Source organism: Lissotriton vulgaris, chromosome 6 (assembly GCF_964263255.1).
Source record: "Lissotriton vulgaris chromosome 6, aLisVul1.2, whole genome shotgun sequence".
NCBI classification, from domain to species: domain Eukaryota; kingdom Metazoa; phylum Chordata; class Amphibia; order Caudata; family Salamandridae; genus Lissotriton; species Lissotriton vulgaris.
Window position 1 is genome coordinate 1,227,881,723 of NC_141694.1, and position 27,958 is coordinate 1,227,909,680.

Consider the following 27,958-nt stretch of genomic DNA (forward strand, 5'->3'; position numbering starts at 1 on the left):
TCCCCCCTACACTCTTTTTACTCCTCTAGGATCATTCAGCAATACTTCAAAGGATTATTTTGTATGTTTCCTCCCATCCGCCGCCCACGTCCACCCTGGTATCTTAACATTGTTCTGTCACAACTCATGCGACACTCTTTTGAACCTATTCATAGGGCTGATTTGAAGTTTGTCTTGTGGAAGATGTCTCTGCTGTTGGCTCTCACTTCATCCAGGTGGGTCAGTGACATTCAAGCCTTAACTATTAAAACGCCTTTTCTTCAATTTACGAAGGACTCGGTAGTGCTCTGCAATAACCCAATTTTATGCCTAAGGTACCTTCTGATTTCCATTGCAATGAACCGGTCATTTTGAAGACTTTCTTTCCCAATCCTCAATCACCTGCGGAAAGGACTTTACATACTCTTGATGTCAAATGATGTCTAAAATTGTATTTACAAAGGACATCCTCAATACGTAAATCTGATCAGCTTTTTATAGCCTATGGAAAGATGCGTAAGGGACACCCAATATCCAAACAGTCCATTGCTCGTTGGAATTCTGCTACGATCTTTTTCTGTCATCAGCAAGCGGGTAGACCTCTACAGGCAACTCCTTGAGCACTTTCTACTAGAGCAATCTCTTCTTCTACTGCTCTCTTTGCTGGTGTGCCTCTTCATCAAATATGCCAAGCTGCAACATGTTCCAGCAGGCACACCTTTACCAAGCACTACTGTCTGGAAGCTACCAGCAATCCAGACAAGTGGTTCTCCGTACTCTTTTTAAATAAGGTGAGCCTCTGTTCCTCCCTCCTCCTCATTGATGGCAGTCATATGTACATATCTATTTATATATTATTACATATTTACATATGTTTAATTTATGTGGTTTTGGAATATAGATATACATATATATATATATATATATATATATATATATATATATATATATATATATATATATATATATATATATATATATATATGTATCTTTCTTTGATGGTCTCACAATAATTATTATGGAATTACTGCTTCTACTCTGGTTCAAGCATTTGAATCTATGAAAGATACCCCAATACTGAAGAAGAACAAAAGTTACTTACCTGTAAACTGTGGTTCTCCAGTATTGGTATCTTTCATAGATTCACATGCGACCCACCCACCTTCGCTCAGAGGCTCTCCTAGGCTCTTTTACTCTTATATCACACTTGTGCTAGAAAATCTGAGAGCCTGAGCCTCTGGGGAGAACATTCTGGTGGGTGCTGTCGCCTGATTGGCTGTAGTTTGGACTATATATAATGACTTGGACCTGGAGTGTGCTTTCGCCTGATTGGCTGTAGTTTGGTCTATATATAATGACTTGGACGAGTCATGAAAGTGGATTTTTTTTCCCTATTGACTTCTAACTATTTTACTTCCTGGTTCTAATTTACCTATGATATGGCTATTCTGTGCATATTTATTGCTATTTATATGTACCGTGGGACTCACACTTCGACGGGCAATGATTCAAGCATGTGAATCTATGAAAGATAGCAATACTGGAAAACCACAGTTTACAGGTAAGTAACTTTTGTTCAACTCCCCATACTCCCAGACCTGCCTGCCCGAGAGGGTACCCACAGTGTCTTGTATTTGGTCTATGGCCACCCTCCAGAAGACCTGTGTCTCCGGGCATAGCCACAATATGTTGTAGATTTTGCCATCCTGCCCATACCCTCGCAATTACAATGAAGAGTCTGTGTCCAAACATATTTATTTGTGTTCAGGAGTAGTAAACCCTGTGTTGAACTTGAGATGAATAAGCCAGAAGCTGGCTATTGCCGTCACTTCTCGCAGCTGCATTTTTTCTTTTTGCTCTTCATCCAACCGAGTATTCCCATGGCTTTTATAAATTTGCTTCTACTTATGGTAGTGCATGGGAATATATATTGTTTGTGAGTGTTTTGTATGAGTCAGCCCTTGACACCATCTCTTCAGCCAGGAAATAGTTTTCTAATGAAATACAGTTGGAAGGCTCTCCCTGGTGCCAACACACCTTAATGTGTGACACAATGGAGATTTTTGAAAAATTGTGTCTTGGGCATTTCAAACTCCTCACTGATGTAGGAGCTTGACAGCATGGCTTTCGTTCCAATAGTGTCCCATTTTCCAAATTCTTGTAGTCTTGTCACTTTTTCCACGTGCCCACACACCATGGTGCCTCGTATGTCACTTTCATTTTCATCCCTGTCTCACTAGTCACTTTCCCCCAAGCTTTTGCCACTACCTCCCTTGGTGAGGGGAGGAATGGTTTTGTATACCCACAGTACAAAATTATAGCTACAGTGGGAGGTACAACAGGCGTATCGCTTGTGGAAAAAGTGAGAATTTGTTTTTCGGATATTTTTTCTGGATTTTATGGCAATCAGTTCTCACAAAAAAAAATGATGCCTCTGAGTCTTGCCAGTGTCCATGACATAGCAGACTAATTTCTATGTTGGAAACCTTTAAATAGGCGGCACATAAGGGCACCGCATAATATCTTAGAATGTGATTTTTTAATGTTGATATTGTTGAAATAAAGCCAAACACATCTGATCCTCTTCATTTTCATTGGAATTATCTCTGGTAATTGTGTTGCAAAAAAAGGATTTTTTTTAATTTAGGGATTTTAGATGGTGAATGCTGCAGACAACAAGTCACATAGCTTGCATGTTTCAAATGTAATATTTTGTCAATTTTAACTTGTCCCATTTGTGTTTTGTTAAGGTTGGTTCTCATCATCTGAAGCTAACTAGGGGACTTGAAGCCAACGCCCCTGCTTTTGATAGGTAGGTTGATTATGAATATATACTTGTGAATATAATTTTCACCTGCTAAAAATAATGTACCAACCCTAGGATTCATTGCATTAATGTTTGACATTTGTGTCATCTGTGTATGGCCACTAAAACGTGTACACTCAGCCATGAGGATGTCAATCCGAACTACCTTTTAAGAAAAGCATTTAAGGAATGTTTTTTCCAGGCTACGAATTTCACATACTAGAAGGCAAGGGCTACAAGTATTTTCAAAAAGTCAACAAAAGAAACAAAGATGTATTTAATTTGGTAAAATTGTTCAGACTCGTATTTTCTGAAACTATCGAACTGAAATAAACCCCGTCTTGTCAGCCAGAATTTTGTCATAGGACCATTACTTCATTAATATTGGCGGAGAGAGATTTTCAACATTGACATTCATTAGAGTTGTAATTATTTTATTTGCTACAACTTGATGCTGAAGCAAAATACTGAATTATTTTAAATTATTATTACTGTTACTGTGCCTCTTGGCCTACATTGATCTTCTGGACTGCCCTTACCCCTTTGTGGAAGAAGTGGTCCAAACCTCACTCAAGAATGCAGTCATCCCACTTTTGAGGAAGAAGTTGTTGCTGGCTTTGTAGTACCCGAACCAAGTAACACACGATATTTGGCATCCCTGTGACCAACAAGCAATGGAAGAAGGTTGGATTTTTCTGCAGCATTCAGTTTGAACTGCTTCATTCAGTTTGACTATGCTCAATCTTTTTCAGATGTAGATGGCACAACAATAGCCTGTTTTTTAAGTTTCTATGGACATGTACACTAATATCCAGCTAGACTCTTAAGTCAATTCATGAAATAGCATGTTGAAATTCTGAAACTTACCACTCTTGCCTTGCCCATTAATCATAAGTCTCAGATCTTTTGCTGGTCAGGAGCCATGGAGTTGTAGTCCAGTCAAACAGAGATAGTGTTCATCGCTTGCTAGGGCTGTACACATCCACAGAACACTATGATGCCATTACAGGTGGATTGCCAGAAATTGAATGCTGGAAGCAGTGCCACTGTAATCAGTAGGATGCTGGAGGACTGAGGTCTTTGTATTTAGGCCACAGAAGTGTCTTTAAGGCCAGATCTTAGGATAGTTCTTGGGTAGGATATCTTGCACAAAAAACGTGTCCATGATGCAAATAGAACAACATGCCTGTGTCTGGGCTCTTCCTAGGATTGCCTAGGAAATACAATGTGCTAACTGGTTGATACTCTTCAACTTTGAAACAGTGAAGATTGTTTTGGCTGATCTGATAGAAATCTAATCACCCACAATGGCTCCAAGTTGAGGAGTGTATACAATACAGAAGCCTCTACAGTTTGCTCAATATTCTGGATAAATAAGCTCCCATTTATCTACAATAACAAATCACTTCTCACCAAGCCCCAAGTAGTGTACAGTTGTCTGTACAAGCATTGCTGCAAGCTAGTTTCCGCAGTCTTTTGTTCATTCCCACAGTTCCTTTTCTATATTCAAATCCATATAATGACACTTTAGTTTTCCAGATCCCAGATTGGTGACTTTGAGCCCCTGATGCAGTCTCAATCGGAGTACCTCCTATAGTCATCACCTAATGAGTTGGCTCTCTTTACGGTTAATCCACTACATCACTTACATTTGCAATGCTTTACACACATGCACCACCCCAGCCAGCCTAAAACATTAATCATCCTGCTTAATTGGTCAGGCATAATCTCTTCTCAGGGTTCTGGTGGATAGCAGATTTTGATGAGTTTCCAATCAGACTACCAGTGTTTTTGAATGTTTTTTGCATGTTGTGGCGAAGCAGAAGAAATGTTGATCATGACACATTGGAGGAGAGATGGCTGGGAGAGAAGAGGAATCAAAATTAAATAGACTAAGTCTTTGTATTCCATATCGAGAGGGTGTCAAGAAACGAGTTCTGGACTCTGCTCAGATGGGCACATCTTTGACTGCTAGATGATTATTGTAGGTGGAGCGAGAAGGCCTGGATACAATGACAATCACAAAAGTTGTATAAAGACAGGCTAAGCACGGACTGTCGCCAATCCGAGTCAGTTGGTGTCTCCCTGAAAATTAATAGGGCCATGTTAATTTCCAGGGAGACGCCGACTGGCTCGGATGGCCGACGCTTATCAAGGTGTCCGGTTTGTATTATTTGATACGTTTTGCACTAGGGCTTTCAAGCAGAGGCAAATGTGTTGGTCTTCTTTTACCCAATTTAAAGAAAGATCATGCCCAGTGGAAAGGTTCATGTCAAATAACACAGTCAAGTGATTTAAAGAATGACTAACGAGATGATCAATGACATACTAAACAAATTTACCATATGAACAGTTGAGAAAAATGGTGTGACCAAGAACCTACAGGCATGAATATGATTAGGTTTATATAACCAGGCTTTCCATTTTAGCTTCCACTGCAGAAGCTGACGTCCTGAGTTTGCTATATTGACAGACCTTTGTCCCAAGAATAAAGAAACCTGCAGACCGCCGTACAAAAGTTTCAAACTTTTTCTCAGAATTACTGCGTTGGGTCAGGTGAATGGAACAGAGCATTCATACAGCCCCAACAACCATCTTGCATCAAAGATCAGTACTAATCACCAAAGGCCTGAAGAAAAACAGTACATAAGGAAATAGAGAATTTCTTGATGATGTGAATAATTGACAAATCTACACATTAGTGGTTCTCTCAGATTGTAGTGGCTCAAACACTGGATAACAGCATATGTTTCTGTGTCTATTTTGAGGTTCACTGAGGTCTAAAAATGCAAGACATAGCCCTAGACCCTACATAGACGATTTGCTGTATGGAATGAGGACATAGGTAAATATTACCACATTGGACCTTAGCAAAGGTTGTTTACACATTACTGTGGAAGAATTCAGTAAAAAGAAACTAGTGGGTGCCACTCTATTGGTTGTCTTCCAAACGAGATCACATGCTTTGGTTTGTTTCACATGAAGCCGGGTTACGAAGGAGGTTCTTAAGTCAGGATGGTGTGATTGTATTTGGTAATTCCTATAAAGCCTGCATAAAACATATGTATATTGTATATTTGAAAATACAGTTAGAGGTCTTGAAGCCAACCCCTAATAATGTATCCCAGGTAGTAAATCTGTATATTTCTTGGGCTCTTCAGTCTGGTCCGTGCCATTCAAGACATCACACCACTCAAAACCAAGAAGGTAGTGCAAGTGTTTTTGGGGGTGGGGTTGGAAAATTACCATTGGTTCAGTCCACATTTTTACAACCAAGCAGTTTCTTTTACAAATCTCGTACAGAAAAATAACAATCAGGTATGATGGAAGGATCCAACGCACAAGGCCTTTAAAGAACTAAAGCAGACTCTGTAAAAAGACAATTTAAATCTTGACGGCCTTCTTATCCCAGTCTTCCAAGAAAGAGTTGTCACCTGGAATCTTAATCTCTATGAAAGAATGTGTATCAATCTGTTAGGCGTTTGACTGATTATTGTACAATATATTTGATCAGCCTTTTTTCTTGGATTATTGATCATGCCTCCTGGATGTGGCCGTTGAAGCACAAAAGTTCTTGTCACAGTTTTTATGACCGGTCTTATCCTTCCAACTATTTCATTCGATATTGAAGCAATGGAATGGGACCTGGCAAGCCAATTTGTCTTTCATTCCCAAGCCCATGGGCACCATGTCAACTATCACTGCTCCGTAACAGGAGAAAGTAAGTGGGAGGATTTGTGAGAAGCAAAGGGCAGCGCTCCAGGTTTCTCTCAACTATCTCTTCTGTACCTATAAAGCTTCCATTATCTGGAAAAAAAAATGGTACTTCTGTTCCCTTGAAAAGGCCTAAGAGAGCAAGCTTTGATCTTATTTTAGAGTACCTCTTGTAGCACTGCTTTTTTCATCCCTTCCACTACAGTCAGCACTTGAAGTTCTGACCTTCCTTCAGCTACTGGAGATGCCGCTCACCTCAGCAGCACAGCTAGATAATGTGAAAGGATTCCTGACTTGCTAAGATACTTGAATCATAGACCATCGGTTTACGCTGCTCGAGTTATCTTTTTTCCGGTGTTTTGGCACTATGGATTCTGGATGTTGATTGGCTGATTGACTTGGGGTGGACCGTAGCAGATGGGCATAGAGAAAAGTAGGGAAAAGGAGAGGAGTCGAAGTGAAAGGAATCCGGGCCATGTTTTTCTCCTAAAGGGGTGACTCTAAGGAAACCTATTTAGTAGATACTGTCCAAAGAAGGTTGTGGGAGTTGAAGGTTGTGAGTTAAGAAAAAAACTCCGGGACCTTATGGAAAGCACAAATGATATTTCAAAGGGGTCTATAAACGGGCCAAAGACTACTGTTATCTTTTTTTTGTCTGGTCCAACAACTTATGTGAATGGACAGAGGGCACCTTTTTGGAGAAACGTCCATGAAATGTGTGATAAGGCTTGTACTTGTCAAATTCTGGTCTGGGGTTCGAGATAGTGTTTCTGAATAAGTAATTGCCAGCAGAACCCTTTATTCCTGCATAACTATTTCCTCACTCGTGTATAACCAGAAAACGCTGCTGAATGTTGAATGTTCGTATAATATACTGCAGCGTGGTGCCGAACTTCACTTATTCATATTTTTTGTTACAGGCACATTATGCTTTTAAAAGAGCAGTATGGAAAACAAGTTATTGTTAACTTGTTGAAAAGTAAAGGGGGAGAGGAAGTCCTGAGCCGGGCCTTCAAGGTAAATTCTACTTCCGTTTTTATGACATCTCAGGAAGTAAACGTCTAATGGGCTGTCTGTTGTCAATGACATGTTTTCTAACTCAAATGTATCTTGTCTGTCTAGTTTGTGTACAGATTTGTGTGTTCATTTCTATTGATTTGCATACTTTTACAAAAAAACACATTTCTTATAGAAAATACCAATTTTGGGATCTTTTGAGTGAAAAATCAAAGCAGAAGACAGTTGGTTTTACTGCCATCTCCTGCTAAGCTATTCTTCATTCGTTTTTTACCTTGTAAACTCTGCAGTAATTTTTCCGATCTGTAGAGTGGGAGACTGTCAACAAAATGGCCCATTTATGTCTTTAAAATTTGAGAAAACCCTCTCCGGCTGTGAGATGTCCATTATGATTCTTTGTATCTTGTCCACCAGGTCATGTGTAACCAGTTCTACCAGTAAAATTTTCATTCATTCCTAATTTGTGCAGTGCCATTTTAAAGATTTTAGGGGGCAGGGGTAAGAAATACATTTGTGCCCCGCATCCCCCCTTTTGGAACAACTTTATTTTTTGTATTTTTTTGCTTTTTGCTATTTCAAACCCTGTGTTGCCTAACAACACTGAATGATACATTCAGATAAATAAAAATACAGATATACACAGAAGTGAGCTAGAGAGAAATGTCACTTTCCCAGAGGACCCCTTGGAAGGAGAGGCCCTTGGCAACTGTCCATTTGTTTGCCCATGCCCTAAAGCATCACTGTGTGAAGGTACTAGTCGTAATGTCAGGTAACTGGCAGCTCTTTCAAATCGCATGCAATTGTGTGAATGTTTGCACCCTGACCTAGAGAAACCATCACTGAGAACTGCAACCATTAGATCTCAGCAAGATGTATTTATTGGTGTAACTGTTTGCATTTCAAAAAATAATCATTTGCTTTCATGCTCATGGCATCTCTTCCCATCAGCCTTAATTTTGGAAGTGTAGTTAAATGATGATTCCCAGAAGTTTTCAAATGTAACTTCTTTAGTGGGTGGTTGTTTGCATCCACGAGTCAATGGAGCTAAGATGCCTGTCAAAATGCCCTAACCTATCAAGTATGCTGTGGCATGTTTGCCATTGGTTCTAGGCCAGCCTTCTCCAGCAAGTAGCTCGTGAGCTATGGGTAGCTCTCCAGTGACCTGTAAGTAGCTCGCCTGTATACAGCCCAGCCTGCTAAAGTAGAAGCTTTTGCTTAGTTGAATTGATATATTTATACCAAAAATTGGAAAGTGTGTATTTGAAACGAAAATGAGTGTATTTTCAGAACTCATAAACTGATGTTTGAAGAAAAATGGTTGAATTTCCAAAATATTTTTTAAAGCTATTTGAGTGTTAAATGTTGTCATTGGTCATAGTAGTGACGACTATTATAATGAACTTGGTGCCACAGGCATTGCACTATATGGCTCTTATTTGTTAACTATGTAAAGAGATTCCAAAGTGACTAAGCCTTTTAACATTTCTGCTGGTAACCCTGCCTAAGGCACTGATGTGCTCGCTGCTGGTAATTTGGCATAGGGAGCCCACTAACGTAATCTAAACTGTTGTAGTAACTATTACAACACTAATAATTTCAGTAGCTCAGGGTGATTTTCATTGAACATAAGTAGCTCTTATTATAGAAAAGGTTGGAGGCCGATGTTCTAGGCTGATAGTGGCTATTGGTGCAGTCTGGAAACAACTCAGTGGGTCTGTATGTCCAGGAAGCTCTGAACCTGCAAACATGTCAGAAACCACAATGTGTGAAATATTCACCACCAAAACACTAGCTGGCATTCCCTGCAGTAGAAAAGAAAATATGCCGTTTGAAAGTGCTCAAAACAGGTCCTAAGTCGCTGTCCTTCTGCCTAGTTAAAGTGTGTCTAGTTGAAGTGGGTCTTTTTAAAGTGGGTCTTGTGTCTTTTTTAAAGTGGGTCTAGTGGTTTATTACAGATAAAGCAGATACATTAATTGAGAGCTCTGGGCGCCAAACCAGTTCTCACCATTACAGGTGAAATGGGATTTGTGGCAGGGGTTCAGTTGTGTCTTTGAACCATAATATTAATGTCAGACTCTTGAGGCTATAGAAATGTTTTAAGTAGTTCTGGAACCACGGGGATCCTGCTTAGGACAAGGGGGCATTACCCTACTTCCAGTCAGAGAGAAAAAGCGGAGCAGCCTCGTGCCTGTCTTGGGCTGGAAATGAGTAAAAAAGAATGCCGCAAAATCTGTGGCTTCAGCTGGTAGGTCGAGGTGATGCAGGCTCATCCACACTTCCTGGCGGGGGGGTGGGGGGGGGGGGGGGAATTGAGGGGATCCGTGTTTAGCAAAAAAATCTTATTTAAAAGCACCCGCTGCAGAGTTCATTGTGCGTCCAGGTTTCAGGTAGCACTACAAATTTAAAGATAACTCTTGTCATTAATGTTCCGTTAGAGATGGGAGTTTTGTCTAGTGGCAGCTTTGACTTGTCATAAAGTAGCTGAGAGGGTAAATATGCCTGTTACAAAGAACAGATCTGTATTTTATTTGGATAGCGGAGTGGATTAATAAAGCCAGCTTTTACCAGCGCTTTAATTTTTTATTTTTGTATTTGAGAGCAGGGATATGGAGAATGAGGGGCTTTTTTGCCATGATAGTGAGGGAATCCGAGGAAGAGGTCGTGGGGTGCGCCAAAAAAGATTCTCACACTGGGCTTCACCAGCACTAAGGCCGGCCCTGCTTTGTACAGTTATTAAAACCTGCAGTCCTTAAATGTTTGCAGCTGATTAACACCGCATTTCCCAGTGCTTAATTTGCAGAGGAAAGTGCTGGCCCAATATTCGGCTCAGGAGGCCAGGGCCGGTGCTATCGAAAGTCGGGTTGCCAAATACTTACTTTGTGTAGTCTTGAATGTCTGTTTTTCTCCCTCTTGCTCTGGATCAAACTTTGTTTAAAAAAATAAATAAGAAAAATGCGTACCGGTGTCCAAAAATGAGTGGCGGTTGGCCCCACGTCCTAACACTGACTCGAATCAAGCCCATCATTTGCCACTTATTTTACCACTATAGAGGTGTAAACATATTAACGTAACTTAGCATTGATCATGACATTTTATACTTATACCTCTGTGAAGTTATAGATGGGTCAATGAAGCTCTTGCAGCAGGGGCTGAGCCAATGTTTGCTGCACTTGGAACGTTGGCACAAATGAGGCCAGTCAGTCAGTCAATAGGCTTTATTTCGATAAAACATAATTTTTAAAGCATTACATAGCTCAACAAGTTAAAGACCAGAACATATAAAATGCATTCTCAAGTTAGATAAAATAGTGCACATGACATCAGTAAAATACATTAGAAGGTCTAGCTAGACTGACCATAATTAAACAATGTCATTAAGCCTTTTAGATCTGATCGACCAAGCCCATCTTAAAAATGTTGACATACCACACACGAACAAAGACCGGGTGTCCGACGTCAAAATTCGCAGTGCGACTATGTGGTGTCTGGTGCCCAACTCCTTACACAATGGTTTTAGCCACCTAGATCTCAGCGATTTATAGGTGGGGCATTCAAATAGAAAGTGGGCAACAGACTCGACCCTAGACGTGCAAAATAGGCAAAAAGGTGAGGTTTGGGCTGGGATTTTCCAGCGTGCAGTCAATTTACCCACTAGGAGCATGCCTACTCTAAACTTAAAATACAAAGCCCTATCTATAGATTTTAGAATTATGTCAAGGTAGGGTTCTCGGAAGGCCACGTCCTTGATCCTAAGGAACTCAGTGGTTGCTCTACATTGTTTAATGTCAGTGCTACTCTTATCCGATACCCAGCTCCAATAGATATTCTGAAGGACAAACTTAGGGGGGGCAGATCTAGTAAGCCAAGCTTCCCCGAGCCCCAACTCCCCATGCAGGAATTTAACATCCCTAAGCCACCTAATTTTGGACCAACCAGGCATCGACAGTACTTCCAACAAACTTTCCGCATAACTGGCAAGTTCGGGACAAGCGGGCCCAGAGTAGTAAAGGACAAAGCTTTGCCTGGTCTTTAATTGAGCGGCATCCCATATCGAGTAGCAGGGGTAACGGCGAGGTACTCTGAGGGAGAGCCATCAGGTTCTTGAAGAATTTATTCTTGGAACAAGATAGCTGATCAATATTATGGGTTCCACAGAGTTCCGCCCCAAATAGCGCTGCACTAACACCTCTCGCCTTATAGATATCTATCACAGGGGTAATGGGTTTGAAAGAGGACAAGCGCTGTTCTTTAAGGAGAGCCCCCAAAACCCTTTTGTGGCTTAGCAACATCTTCTGAAGATGAGAGTTCCACCGCATAGTGTCAGTTAGACGAATGCCTAAATAATCAAATTCCTTGACCCTTTCCAGGGGCACCTGATTTAGTACAGGAGGCCGTCCAAGCTTTTTAGTGGGGTTTTGTACCAAATATTTTGTCTTATCAGTGTTAATTTTAAGCCCCCTACTTGTGCAGAAAGACTGGAAACTATCCAAGAGGATCTGTAAACCCACAGGGGATTTAGAGATCAGCAGGGTGTTGTCAGCGAATAGGAGAGTTGGTATTCTCTTGCCCGCCAGGGATGGTGCATCATGGGTTTTTCAAAAGGTGCTCCATCACTCCGTTCACATACAATGAGAACAGAGTGGGCGCAAGGACACATCCCTGGCAGACGCCCCTATTCACTGGCATTCTAGCAGTCTTCTGACCCTGCTTACCCCACCTCAACTGCGCAAAGTTTCCTGTATGGAGCTTCACCAGTAAAGACAATATATATGGGGCATCCCCAAGTCAGACAGTACCTCCCACAGGCGATCCCGGGGCACCAGGTCAAAGGCAGTCTTTAGGTCGATAAAAGCGAGATAAAGACTGCCTTTGCCTAACACGACCACCTTCCAATAAATGAGCAGCAATCTAAATGACTGCTCAATAGTCCCGGTGCCTGACCTAAAGCCTGCTTGGAAGTCAGAGAGAATTTTATTGTCATCGGCCCACTGAAGCTCTCTCCCAAGAACCACCTTTCCTGCAACCTTCTGAGTAGAGACGATTAAGCTTATGGGACGATAGTTAGCTGGGTCGTCCCGACCCCCCTTGTTGAAGATCGGGACGACCTCAGCTCACCTCCAAGAGTCTGGGATTGCCGCACTGTGGTAGGTAGCATTTAGAAAAGATGAAATGAGCCTCCCCATTCTTTCAGATTGAGGCAGAGCAAATCCCCCGGTAGCCCGTCTGGACCTGCTGCTTTGTTTGGAACTACATTCTCCACCTCCTTAGCTGTAAAGGAAAGATCTTCGCTCATCCCGGAGTGGCCCAATGGTGGTAAATTAATCGGCCCCTGCCTTACAACCAAATTGGTAGTGTAAAGGAGAGAGAAGTGATTAAACCATGTCTCCTCAGAGATGTTACATGTTATGAGGGTATCAGCAGGCCTGTTCCTAGCCCTTACTAGATCCCAGAAGCCCCTAGAGTCCCTCCCTTCACTAGCTTCCTTCAGGTCGCTCCAGAACTGGTCCTCCCACTCTTTCTTCGCATCACTAATAGAGTGCTTATACTCCTTCCTAGCAACACGAATCAACTCAGGTCCCCCAAGTTTGACGGCTTTCAGTAGTGCCCTTTTCGTCTCCCGACAATTCTTAGAGTACAACCCCAGATTACCCTTGGGTCTCCGGCACTCCCTTTCGGGGGGGCCCGATTGTGTTAAGAATAGCTTTTCCATGGCATTGATATTGTCACAAAAAAGTAAGGATACCTCTGGGGGATCCAAGACTGTGATTCCAGCCTGCCAAGAGTGCCCCTATATTCTGAACCTTCCCCTCATCCAGGGCAACCTTACACCATTTAAGGCGCCTTCCACAATTTGAGGGACGAACTTCTCCAGTTGACCGCAATACAGAAGGTTCCTGCACGCCAATTGTAGGCGACCACATGGGGTGCAAGATCAAAGATAATGGATTGTGGTCACTGTCCGTAGTGGACAGAACTTCCATATCACGCATAAAGCCCAGAGCTTAAAATCGAGTAGGATGTAATCTATCCTCGATGAATGGTCTACCCTGTTGAACGTGTGTGCTCCACAAGGGTCCGACATAGATCTGCCATTCGCCGCCCTTAAACCATATTCCAGAGTTAGGGTATTAAGCTGGATGACCCATTGGGACCACCTCTTAATGGGCGATATTGTTAGGGATGGAATACCCCTCCTGGCATCCTCATCTGAAATACCCAAGATGTCCTCTGCCGCAAGGGGCTCAAAAGTGCAATTGAAGTCCCTTGCGAACCAGGACATAAGTGTCATTATTACACTGGCTAAGTTTGTCTTCTAGCCCAGATAAGGTTGGGGATAGTGAGCCACCTTTGGTACCCCTAGCATAAATGTTGAATATCTCCAAAGTACGCACTCTCTGGGTCCCCTTAACAGATAGTCTTAATAAGTCAGGAGAATTAATTTCTCTGTGCCTGATGTGACAGCCCAGAGAAATGCTGACCCATGTAAGGAGGCCTCCAGAAGGGCGACCTCTCCCTGTAGGGGGGAGGATTGCTGGAACAAAATACGTGGTATAACCAACCTTGTAACAAGGCTCCAAACACCAGGTCTCTTGGAAGATACATATCCCAAAAGACTCAATGAAGATTTTCCAGTCTGGGAGATCTAATTTTCTGGAAATACCCGCTATGTTCCAGCTGACGATCCTCACGTCGCTGTATGCTATAACTTGCCCTACTGGAGACTGTGTCGTGAACAAGCTAGGCCCAGATCGGGACTTCAGTAGTAAACCCTCAGGCTCAATCGGCCTACAGTTACTCACAGGTTGGAAACAAACAAGCACAGGCTTGTTCGTGGGGCTGGGAATAGCTGAGGGAGGGAACTCCGGGGGGATGGGGAGGCCCATGTGGTACACCACGCTCAGACACCTTACAGCACCCAGACGTGTTGGCTACAACAGGTAGCCTCTCGTCAGGAGGGTAAGCACCAAGTGAACAGCCAAGCCCCAACCTGAAGGCTCCTAGGCCTGTATGTGGCATGTGGGACCTAAGGGAATGGATGTCATGGGGGTGAAACCCTCCCCCCCCGACCCCCCCCCCCACCATGTATGATAACTAGCATTCTGGGGAATTGCTGGGTAAGGATGGAAATAGCGAAGATCGTGAGTGTTAATTCCTATAGTACCTTGGCTAGATTTATGGTTACAAATAAACCTTGCTACCCTATCATCCCTAAAAATAACCAGAATGCAATCACCTGTCGTGTCTTTAATCCTATTTCCTACCCAACTGACCTGTCTGACATGAAGAACCTGCCCATCAAAAGAACTAGGCAGAGGTCTGTTTTCCCTTAGCCAAAACATAGTTTTGTTTTTAAGTTCGTCATACGATTCATATTTGTCCGCCTTCTGCTGTGGGACCCTGGTAAGCACCACTACATAAGGCTGACAATCAGGGGGTAGCAGGCCCGGACTGGCCGTTGCAGGCACCGGGCAATCCCCCGGTCGGCCGCGAGGGTGGGGGCCGGTTTTGGGCCCCAGGGGGGCGGTTTTGTTACAGGGTCGTTTTTTGCAGCATAGCTGCAAAAACGGCACTGTAACAAAATCGGCCGAAAACCGGCCCTAGCAAAGAGCGTGGTCGCACTCCCCAACCCCCCGGGGGGAGGGGGGGCCGGCCGAGCACTTTGCCAGGGCCGGTTTCGGGTCCCAGTCCGGCCCTGGGGGGTAGGTTAATGTGGGGAGGGTTAGTCGCTCCCTTCTCCGCCAGGACGGGCATTTTTGGTGGAGCAGGTGGATTACAATTCTGGCCCCCTCTACCTCCCACGCTGTTATTGATGGTATTGCTCTGGGCAGGGAGACTTTGGCAGGGACCCTGAGTCCCTCTATTCAAGTTCGAATTGCAGTTGGGGCTTATTGGGGCATTGGTTTGAACAAGGCCACCTTCGACAGCAGTCCTCGCACACTCTTTGGCCCCAAGAACTGCCCCTGGCACTTTAGGTACACTCACCTCTATGGGTGAGGGAACCACCTGGGACATTTTTTCCACCTCTGACCCATCCTCCCGATTTTTAGAATGTAATTTGATTAAGGACTTGAGTGAAAAGAAATTGTCGAGAGTGGCTTGCTCGAATCTATCCAGCCTCTCCGTCAAGACTTTCACTCTTTCAAGTCCCGGGAGTATCAAGGATTTCATTCGTTTCTCAATGTGGGCGATAGGGGGTGACTGGGGTAAAGTGCCTACAGTGGGAGTAGGCTGTGGGTTTACATTCTCTAGCTCACTTGGGGTACATAGCGTCTGGCCAACAGACGAGGAAGTTCCTTGCGACCCAGAGGCAATCCGCTTCTCCACTTCCCCCAGCCCCATTAGTTTCACACAACCCTTGGAGCTATTTCCTCTGAACTTCTTGGGGGGTTAAGGATGGCTACCCCTTCGATAGCTTATAGTTCTTTTCCTTTTAATAGGTGCTGCTCTAACTCTTTTGGCGGCCGCTACCTCTGGTTGTACAGGAGGACCCTCAAGGGGAATAGAGTTACCCAGGGGGGCATGGAGCACTGGAGGCAAGACGGGCCCCAGTGCTGGATGTGTGACCGAATGCCTACGGGATTCAAGGGCATTAAGCCTCTCCAGGCTAGCCCTTATGGCACCTGATCTAAGCTGGTCAGCACTAGGAGTAGCTATATCCGGAAGCTCAGCTGTATGTACAGGGGAGGCTGCCAGCGCCAAGGGTCCGAGGGAGGAGCGTTTATGATTAAGGGGCTCAAGAGAGAGGCGGCGCTCCGTGATGGCAATCTCTTTCTCGATAACCGAAAAGGCTCGAGTGATAAACTGGTCCATTGTGCCACTTACATAGCCATCCTCCCCCGTACTCTTCCCAGAACGAGTTGTCATTGGCATGAGGAAGCACACTTTACTATAAGAATCGCCCGACAACTAATCTTATGGGTTAGTTCTGGGTACAAGAGTGGTAGCCTAATATCTGATGGTGTCCAAACTTTAGGGGGGTGGCCCAGCCCAGCCACGGCCAGCCCCGGACGGCCCGCCCTCTGCCCCGGCTCAGTCCGCGCGTGTCCCGCGACGCGGAGGAAGCCTCCTTGAGTTTAAGCGCATCCGGGCGCGAAAGTGGTAGGAAGTAGGCGAAGTCACCGCCGAGCAGCCTGGGAGCTGTAGTCCTCTTCCTCCCCGGCCGCGAGATGGAACCGGCAACACGGCGGCAGGAGAGAGCACAGCGTCAGGTCCCCAGGAGCAGCGGTCAGTCTGCACAGGTAGTGCCCAGATGCTTGTTTGGCCCCGCTCCACCGAGGGAGCCTCTTGAGTTTAACTGCCTCCGGGCGCCAAAGTGGTAGGAAGTAGGCGGAGTCACTGCCGAGCAGCCTGGGAGCTGTAGTCCTCCTCCTCCCCGGATGCGAGATGGAACCGGCAACACGGCGGCAGGAGAGAGCACAGCGTCAGGTCCCCAGGATCAGCGGTCAGTCTGCACAGGTAGTGCCCAGATGCTTGTTTGGCCCACAAATGAGGCACCCTTCTACTTTATTGACCACTGTACCTCGAACGGTTGCCAGATGCTGAGAAAAGCAGCGAGTCTCTAACGAATTTATAGCGATGCATTATTGCAGGCAGATTTTGAAAAACAATGAATGCATCTGGTGGAAATGTGTGCACCAAATTCGATGCAGATTTGCTGATTCTTGCCGAAGTCCGTGCCATACATGGATTTTCTTAACAATGCATTAAAGAATGTAACCCCCATTACACCCTGAAGATCTCTTTATATGGATTTCATTTTGTAAGTAAAACGCGTGTAGCTTTCTAATTCTTTCTAACCTTTGAGTTATCCTAATTGAAATTTATGGAGGCAAAAGTCCACCGTCAAGCGGTTAGACATTACAACTTGCAATATCCTCATCCAGTTTGCACAGAGGCAGTTTGCACAAAAATACTTAAAAAGGTATCAACACTTTAAAAAATATGTTTGTACTTGCAAACGCGGCAAAATTAGTCTATAACTAATCACACCACCACAAAAGTATGTCTATTTGAATGTCATGTCGTGTTTAGTAGATTTCTCGAACCATATCTAGCAATGCATAAGGTGAAAGCCTATCTTATATGTTCAAAGCCTATCTTATATGTTCTGTCCTGGATTACAAAAGCACTTTCACAAATTCACTGTGAAAAAAGATGTTTTCTCTTCCATTTTTTGCAATAGAAATTGCTGTGGGCCTCTTTGCATGCGGAAAATGTGCCTATGATCAATTTTGATTATCATCAGCTTGTGAAAGGCGGGAAGATTGAAAAACTAGAGAATCTTCTGAAACCTCAGTTAAAGTTGCACTTGGATGAATTTGGCATTTACGCAAAAGGCCAGAATGTAAGTCCATGGTGAGTCTTTTTTCTGAATTTTTCTTTTTGTATTCGTTCCAGAGCTCGGGCTGCAACCTTGGAACTGTAACTATGGTTCTCGTGGTTCATAGCAGAACAAAATGGCTGATTCATGTTTCGTTAACCTGTATAATTAACGAATGTTGACTTACTGTAGTCGGACTTACATAGAATCTAGTCACTGGGAGATGTCCTGTTAATTCGAGCATGTGGCTCTGCCTATCAATCAGTTATAATGCCACGAGAAGACCTTGTGTGGCACTGGTCTAAAATTACAAAGCACATGCCATTTTATGTTAATTAAAAAAGAGTTTTCATAAGATGACATGTGCATCTGTTACAGACAGTAAAATTAGATACATCTGCCCAATATAAAGGGTGTTATTTTGAACTAGTGACAACATTAGATACCCAACAAAGGATGCCACTACAAGAATGCAAGAATGGTAAGCAAATAGTTGTAGCCTCTGTGGTTTCCTTAATGAATCTCTATTGCAAATAGTGTGTGTCCGCCCTTACCTACTTCAAGTGTGGAGAACTTTGCTGAAACCTTTTTTTATCAATCCTGGAGTGAGAACATGCTGCCAAGCGATAATACTTTGTTTATCTGGGAGATCAATCCGTTTAATTAGTCAATTTGCCAAGTTTATTCTTTTAGCCGATAAAATGCTGAACTCACTTAAAATCTTTCTAGAGCATCGCAGAGTGCAGTAATACTTTTTAATATGGTTTTATACTGGTCAGATTTCCGGTTATTTTAAGATCTGCTTTTATAATGGTAATGGTAGGCTATGTTATGGCATGGTATGTAAGCACAGAGGCACTTTATTCATATTTTGTACATTGATCTGCAATGCTTAAAGTTTTATCGAATTGTTAGAGGCTAGTTAATTGATACAATTAGTCCTTTTTATGATACTTGAATTGCTATTTTATTTAATGTGTATACGTTGTATATATGTCCCAGTGTGGTATGTACCCACCAAAACATTCTATTTTTCTCTATCGTAATAGTTTAGAGTTTTATTTAACTTCTAATGGTTTTCCCCATCAACATATTTTATTCCCAATATGCTTAATGAATTGATGTGCACATGCAGTATTAGCAGGGTTTTTTGTAATGATTTTTAATAATCAAACAAAGAATTATTATTATTAGTAACCGCATAAGTACATGACAGTTTCTTTGCAGTTGATTGCACCCATGTGCAGAATCCCTCGTAGGGTTGCCGAATAGCTGCGCAGTGGTGCTAAAGGTAATCACCCGAGTGCCATCGGGTCCCCCATAAGACACCTTCCCTAGAGCTAAAGTACTTGCACAAATGGACGTAGAGCTCAGATATGTCACACCACGTTCCCTATCTGAAGGCTCTTTAATTAACGAGGACCTATAATGTGGCCACGCATGGACGGTATATACTCTAATGTCCCCATGAATCGGGAACATAAACCTGTACCAAAAGAAATTATGCCCAATCTATGATCCCTTCTGGTTCTGACTCGGACCATCTGCACATTATCACCTTTAGGTTTTAAGTTTCACTTCTTTGGAGAGAATTTATGGTTGTACAATACACCAGCAAGAGGAGTGACCACTCTTGTGCGTGCATGGGTGCTGCCACTGTCACTTGTGCAAAGACGACATGTGCACCACATCAAAGTGGCAAGCGCCCATGTGCTTCACAATCAAAGTGTGCAGGAGCACTCATGATGCCACCCACAAAAAGGGGCAAGTAGAAATGAAAGAAACCCGTAAGTGATTACACAATATGTACTTGGCTGCACATGGCACTGTGTGTATTCACTTCCAAATACTACAGCATGCATTGGTAAATAAACTTATTAATAAGTGGGTACACCTGCCAAGTAAGAGTAAACACAAATGAATAGAATAAGCGTATATTAAAGTAAACAGTCATTAAGTAGATATTCGTGAATAAACACTGCTTCTATTTTTTCTTTTGATCTGTGTCCTGATTTGTGATAAAATTTTGGTATTATATTGGATATTAGTTGTTAATGTGATTACTTTACAGTTTCTTTCTTTGCAACATGTGAGCTGTTCTGTATTGCTTTGTACAGGGAGGATTACAATTAAACCACTAATAGCAGTTATTAGGACTTGTGCAAAAGATTGTCTTTATACAGCAGAATACAGACTTCACACCAAAAAATTTACACAAGTGCAGAGAACAACATTTAGTGGTTACAGGAAGGAGACAGTAACTGCATCTGTAAAATCGGGTGATGATTTTAAACTTGCACCACAGAAAAGATAAGCGTTGGTAACAACATCCTGTTGGTTTCGCATCGCAGTGTCCAACTCTTGTCATTTGAGTGTCCCACTTTTTCTGTAAAGATTGCAAAATCTGAACACTAGGTTGCTTAAAGATCCCTTGGTCCTTTGGTGTCGCCACCTTAAGTCACTTCTCGACCATTATTAACTGAACCTATTTTTTCACCAAATTGTGCTGCTTTGTCTACCTGCCGTTAGCACCGAGACAAAAGAAGCGGTGATTAGGTAGCTTCCTATAACAACATCTTGGAAGAACACTCATATATTCAGTATGAACAACTACACAGAGGTGGGTTGCGATTTTCTCAGAGTAAAGGCAATCCTGTGTTAATGGTAGACCTTTCTGAAGTTGGAAAAGTAGGGCAATCTTGTTAGAGAGATCATGATGCATCTAAAGGAGTTTTTTGTGTTGAAGATTATTTTCATGGTCTTTTTTCGCAATATTTTTAAAATGTGCTACCTTCTTTCAACACGTTGGCTTAAGTCAAGCTTTACCTTCCATTTTATTTTGGTTTTGTACTGGGGAGAATACGAGGTATCTTTTGCTACTGGGGGAACATAGAGGTTGGAATTTCCAATACAAGGTAGATATTGTGCATCCTGGGGGAAGTGGTAGGCGCTATAATCTTACATGACTGTCTGAGCAGCAAAGTGTATTCAACGCATTTATGTAATGGAAACATGAAAAGACGTGCCCAGCTTCAACAGTGCCCTACTAGAATATTTTATTGTTTTCAATAAACTTTTTTCTTTGTTTGAAAAAACATGTAATATAAAGAATGTGTGACTCGTAACATGCATTATAATTCAATAAAAACATCTCAAGTTTCTAGAGCTTCATAGGTTGTCATCAAAACTCCTGGATGGGGTTAATGGATCACAACGCACAGAGAGCCGTTATGTATTAATATTATATACATTTATATCTGTTATTATGTGTATATATTCGTGAATATAGATGTATTTTACATCGATGTAGATTAATTTATCGAGATATAGATCAATTGTTTGATGGCTATTCCTGTTCAGAGTTTAGCATTGGAATACTAACTACGTTTGTGCGCATTTTCTGACTTACATTTCTACATCTGTTATACAGTTTTCAGAAAGGAAGCTTTCGAATGAACTGTCTTGACTGCTTGGATCGTACAAATAGTGTGCAGGCCTACATAGCACTTGAGGTGAGTCCATCATGTAGTTTTTCTGAATTTCCAGTGGTATTTAGATCATGGCAGAATTCAGGGGAAATTCATTTTATGGGCAATTCTGCATGAAAACTTATTGCCTTGTCATGCTGACCACTTGCAACATCTAGAAATATGTCCCAGGTCGACAATGTACCATACCATTCAGTTGAAAACTTCTCACTTATCAAGACCTATTTCACCAATGTATGCTTGCCTTTTCCCAATCTCACCGTGACCAGGTGTTTCCATTCCCCTTTCAGCCTTCCGTTTTTTAAATTCCTTTTCTTAAATTCCTTTTCTTAAAGGGGATTTCACACCTTGAACTAAACTCTCTTAGCACTTGGCCATATCATTGCTGGCTAATTCCATACTAGAGAAAACCTTTAAACAAATTATGTAAGAATAAAAAAGTGTACATTTACTGTATCCCAAAAGTACTACATTTCATTTTCAGTCGATAATGTTTCTAGTGTGGTTTTTCATGGTTTTGTTGGGGAACCTATGTGCTAATTAGCATTAAGGCAGTATTCATTCTTGGCCTGTAGAAACCAGATGAAAAACAAACACCTGTACATTTATATACTCTTACTTCACAAAAGTGTTGGAGATCTCCCATTTAATTATTCTTGAATCCTGTAATCTTTCAATCTCACACTATATATCTCCAGGGCAAATCACATTGGTTTTCGCCTAATGTCTCTTAAGTAATCACTTGTTTTATTTTTATTTTTCAAAATCCATATCCACCCTATGTGGCATTCAATAGCAGTTCCCGACAGTTTTAGCAAAGTGTGTCAGTAATGTTTTGTTTAGTGCTGTGGTTATAGTGAGAAGCAAACTAGAACATAAAGAACATGGGTTGTTGGAGTCCAGTTGGATCTGGAAGGAATCACATTTCCAGCATTCTTACATTTTTGACTGAAAGGCTATCTTTCAAGTGAAGGAATTCCCTCTCTTTTGATCATTTTAGTAAATTGTCAGGAGCTTGGCTGAAGCCTTCGACAATGGTGCAGAAGGTTCCAGAGTTTGAAACCCTGCACTCTCTGTTCAGCTATCATGTTTCTGCTATTTGAAGAAGTGATAAGGAATCAGGTGGGAGGTGGCTGGATAAGAGTACCTGGCAAGGATGCAGTTATGTGCACTAACGTTTATAGGTATGCTGGGTGTTTGTTTCAAAAAGCTTTGTGGACCAAAGTGTCTTCAATCCTTTTTCTGGATTCCACTGGGAGTTAGTGTAGTGCTCTCTAGGGTGGTTGTTCCTGCTTTGCTTTAAGCACATCCAGACCATATGATTTTGAGGTTTTGTAACCTATCCATGAGTTTTTTTGTTAGGTCCTTGTAGTTCAATAGTCTGGGCATCCTATAACAAGGCATCTAATTAACTACTGAATGAGCCATTCGCACAAGTGTGAATGTTTTCCATCACATGGAGAGTTGCACACTGGTTCCTTGAGCATGGCATTGATTTGAGACAAAAATTAATATACAGTGTTATAGTTAAACCCTACCCCTCTCCTGCCCCATGTTCTTGACCTCTTTGAGTGAGCAGACCAGACCCCATATTGCATGTAGGTGGTTTAGTGGCAGAGTCTATTCTCCCAATGAAGCTAATATATTTGGCTCCATTCATGCACTGGAAGCTTTCTCTCATCCTGTGACCAATGCTCGGTGTGAGTTAGACAGCAAATTGGCTTGACCTCCTGAGTTGTTCTCCAGATGGATGTGGACTTGGGTGTCATTTTGATGGAGCGTGGATATCCAAACCTAAATCTTTTACTGAAATAATCGAACAAATTTCCCCATTGATTATATGGACCTTTGATAGTCCTCTTGAAGAGTTGTATGGGAGCTAACATCAGAAATAAATTTCCCTTTCTGTGAAGCCAATACGACTCCACAATGAAGACTAAGAATCAGTTGTTTCAACCGTAAAGGTTTATTTAAAAACTTTTATTCAGCCAGTATATTTGCAGAGCAGGAACAGATGTAAAAGATGTAATAATACGACCTGGAGACTAAAGTATGCCAGTAAGTTAAGTCATGATAAAATGAGATCCAAGATAGTAACAGCCACAAAGCAGAGGATACAGATTGATGCAATCAGGTATTGAATAAAGAAGCTTGCCCTTTCTAATCTAACCATAAACTAAGAAGGAAAATTCTAAAGAGGATTTCTAAAGCTGAAGCATACAAGGTATCAGCATGAGTTCGAAGAAAATGCGAAGACTGCTTCGCATGAAGCTTTACACTCACAGAAGCCCACCAGAGAGAGATCTGTTCCCTCTCAGTCAAGGTAAAATCAGTCTAAGTACCTATGAAACACAAATTAAAAGAACAACTAATGGTTGCTGGAACATTCATAGCTCATTCCCACCACTGAGAGTCAATCCCATAACTGCATTTGAGGGTAACCGGCATAATTCCCATCTCCACACAGTCTGGTACATATCTGTGGCTTTGGATGTTGCATCCTCCTGATACACCTTGAACAGTAGGCATTTCTCTCACCATCGTTGCTCCACGTTTGCTTTCTTCTCCTAGGCCTCAGTATAAAAAAGAACAATAAGCCTTTCTCTAAATAACGAGAAATTAAATATCGCACCTGCAAATGATAGAGTACTGTTTTTCCTTTTTGTATCATTTTTCTAGAAAATACATTTTAAAAAAATAATTTTAAAAATATATATATCGCACATGCAAAGGAAATAAATCTGCATACTGGCAGCATTAAAGCAAACATTTTTCAGCTCAGGCCTAACATCAAGCTAAGTTAACTCAAAAATCTAAATGGATGAATGTTACAATATTATATCAATAGAAAGCAAACAATCAATATTAAATGTGAATATGTAATGAAGTTGGTAACATCAGTCTGTTGAGCAACTCAAATACTCAAATTATTCTTTATTCGATATTTTCAATCATAAAAGACACAACTACATTACATGCAATATCATAAACTACCTTAAGAAATAGTCCTTGCAATTTAGAATTCCTTAAAAATATAATTAGAGAAGGAATTTTTCGTTAAAATCGTACGGTTCTGTATAAAAGAATTTATCATTTGATGGTAGTAAAGGTAGTGGCTAAGATTAACATCCTTAGGATTAAAAGAAAAATGTGAAACACCATATGTAAAAACCGATTATTCATGGAAATACAGTACACAAAGGATACACCTCACTAGATATATATCCAAGTTAATTAATGCAGAGTAGTAACTGCGGTAGCCTTCAAACTGTTGTTCCATGTCCAGCTCAGAAACGTCGCCATAGCTATAGCGACGTCTTCGCGTGTGTCTGTTTTCAAGGTACGTAATGCTGTTTGGCAAGATATTGTGCCAAGGTTTAAACAGATCGGCTTGAGCCATTTGTGTCGAGGAGCCTTATATTCTGAGCACCCAAACAATACATGAGCTATAGACTCTTCCATAGTTAAGCACATAGGACATTTAGTGTCTAAATCATTATGCCACTTTGATGTAAAAGATTTTGTGGGAAGGATACCCACTCTAAATTGGTGATATAATTTCCTATTGCAAGGTCTTGCGTTTAAATACCAGTATGCTTCAGGCCTGACTTCATACTTATGTTCTAAAAAAATACCTGTCTTTTTTTTTTAATATACAGTTAATTAAAACCGTAACATACAAACGTCATATTGATACTTGATAAAATATTAAAATATAAGGATCAATAAAAGGTTACATACACATTTGTAAATCTGGGAATACAAATACATTTAAAATCCAAACAGCAACATTTCAAGTTAATTGAATATATCACAATTGGCTGTTTGATCCAGAAAAAGGTGTATAGTATAAAAGACAATAGCAAAAAGTGTCACAATACTTGTTACTAAAGATTTAGCTTTCAACGTTCATTTATGCAATAAGAGTAGGGCTTGTCAGTTTCTTAATGCTGGGAATTATGAAGTGCAGTTAAAATAATGCTAACAAACTTCCCAGCTCTTGCTAGAACTTGGGCTGAATTGTTACAGAAGCACAAATCAGACGCTTCCCTGCAATGTCTCAGTAACTTTTCCCGAAAAACTGGAACCAGTAGGCGTCGGCGATCATTGGCAAGAGGAGGGCAACGACATAACAGATGTAACCAGGATTCATATGGATAATTGCAGAGCATACATGTTAGTTGACCATTCCTCCGAGCCCACAGCGGGTTGAAGTCATGAATTGGAAGGGCTAACAACCTCGTATAAATGATTTTATTGCGAGTCTGTGATTGAAGAGAATAATTAAAATATGGTTGAGATTTTCCCTTAGTATACGAGTCATTCAAAGCTGCAAGGAGTGGTTTTTTGGGGAGCCGAGCAACATCTCTCTCAAATGACACTAGAGTGATTTGCCTTTTTATTTATTTTTTCCCACATTGACAGGGAAACGATTGGATTAGAAAAGTTGATAATTTCAATCTTCAATGTGGAGATGGCCAAATGCAGCTGTCTGTACCAAGGAGAGAGTTAATCCGTAAACACTGATTGCAATTGTTCTTTCATGGATTGAGCTGGTACACGTAGAGTGCAGATGTAGGATTTAATTAAGTCTCCCTGACAATGAAGATCTGCGCTTGCCAGGCCCAGCTCAAGTCTCCGCCTCGCCCTCCTTGCATGCTGGAGAGCCGAAAATATTTTCTTATAGGCCATTATTTGATAGTTCACTAAAAATGAATCCATTTTGCCAGGGAAGGCCAGGTGACCATAAGACACTGCCGGGAGCAGTTTGGCGCGTAGGACCCTTAAGATTGACTCAGCTGTCGGGCTGTGCAATTGCTGATTCAAGCGCCTCAGACTATGTATAACCCCTGCTACCTTTGGCTGAAGATGTTTAAGATGGGATACTTGATTTGCCTTTTCATTAAACCAAACTCCTAGATAATTATAGCTGGTGCAGGTCGCTATATGTAGATCACCTGCTCGCCAAGACAGATTTTTCTTTTTTTTATGTTTCCCAAAAATCATGACTTTGGTTTTTGATTCATTCATCAGAAGATTGTTTTTTATGTTATATGTGTTAAGGGCAGTGAGCGCTCTTTGTAGACCTGTTTTTGTATGGTCCATGATAATAATGTCATCAGCATATTGCATAATCTGTAGTCGTATACCACCCAATTTTGGGGCGACCGAAGTTGCACCTGCCAATTCTTTAGGCAAATCGGCAGTATGAAGATTAAATAGTAGTGGGGCTAATACGCAGCCTTGCTTTAGACCATTTTTTGTTGCGATTTTTGCAGATACTGTTGTGGCTCTTGTTTTAAACCTCACCCAGGTTTTCTGATGCAGAGATATCAGTGCAGAGAGAAGTGCAGATGGTATCCCCCATGAGTTTAGTTTGTTCCATAGTGTCCCTCAGTTGACTCTATCGAACGCTGCACTGAAATCCACAAAACCGCAGAATAATGGATGATTGGCCAAAGTGGCTCTCCACAAAAGGTAGGACAGTGCTATTATATTATCTGTCGTGGAGCAGCCTAATCTAAAGCCTGACTGAGTGCTGGGAAGAATGCAGTTTTCTGTGACCCAGTTTTCGAGTTCTAAAGGCAGGACACAAGCATAGGCCTTAGCTTCAATATCCAATAAAGCTATTAGCCTATAATTGGCTGGATTTGAGCGATTACCCTTTTTATGAAGTGGATGTAATATTGAGCCCTGCCAGGTGGATGGAATTGTGGCTGTAAGAAAGGCTGGTTTAAAGAGAGGTGTTAGGAGCTCTGCCCAGAACGATTGATTTGACCTAAAAACTGTTGCTGGTATTCCATTTGGCCCTGGCGCGGTGTCATTCTTCATGCGGCTAATGATCTTAATTACTACAGCTTCAGAGAGGCCTGGACCCTGGGTGTTATCATGATTTGGTGCTTGAGGCAAGGAGAGGGCTGACAGCTCCCCTGTCCCACTGCTGTAGAGCTGATTGATGTGATTCACCCAAACATTCTCGGGTACTCCGTTCTCCTTGGACTGGCCACTATTACTGACTTGGTTGATATATCTCCAAAATAGAGCTGGATTTTTTTCCTTAAGAAGAGTAAAGATTTTAAGCCAGGTTTAGTGCGTTGCTCCCATGCGCGTTTCTTATGGGCAGCTCGAAGTGATCCATTTATGGCACCCTGCAATGCTTTTCCCTTTTTTGTCTTGCATTTGGGGGAATTTGACGCTTCCATTTGCTTTCGGGAATTTCCTTATTTGGGGGCTGGTTCAGATTGTTCGGCACCTGTTTTTGTTGAGCGTCCAATGTTCCCCCCAGCGCCCAATGCAAATCTATCAGGAGAATGGGCCAATAGTCTAAGAGGGCTTGCGTACCAAAAGCAGTTTTTAAGTGTTCATTTTTTATTGTCCATGCAGACAGTTTTGTACTGAGATTGGTAGTCCATTTTATCCTGCGTGGGACTTTATCGCGTTCTTCGCCCGTAGATTCACCTATAGATGTAAATTTACAAGATGCAACAGTAGAAAGACCGAAAGATGCTCTGAGGGGCCTATGGTCACTCTCTACTCGATTGTCGATGACAAAGTCATTCAGATGCAAAGCTAGTGTGCTACCAATGAATAGATAATCAATTGTAGAGATATTCCTGTATGTTGCAAGCGGAG

At 41.9% G+C, this 27,958-nt stretch overlaps 1 protein-coding gene across 1 annotated transcript in view; it reads left to right on the forward strand.

Annotated features, from left to right (window-relative positions):
• The window catches only part of SYNJ2 (synaptojanin 2), a 745,535-nt gene that overhangs the window by 371,513 nt on the left and 346,064 nt on the right, over window positions 1-27,958 (forward strand). The window contains exons 6-9 of the mRNA XM_086927319.1: window positions 2,730-2,791; window positions 7,420-7,516; window positions 17,700-17,872; window positions 21,268-21,349. Coding sequence (XP_086783445.1) covers window positions 2,730-2,791; window positions 7,420-7,516; window positions 17,700-17,872; window positions 21,268-21,349 — 414 coding nt within the window. The remainder of the gene's footprint in view (window positions 1-2,729; window positions 2,792-7,419; window positions 7,517-17,699; window positions 17,873-21,267; window positions 21,350-27,958) is intronic.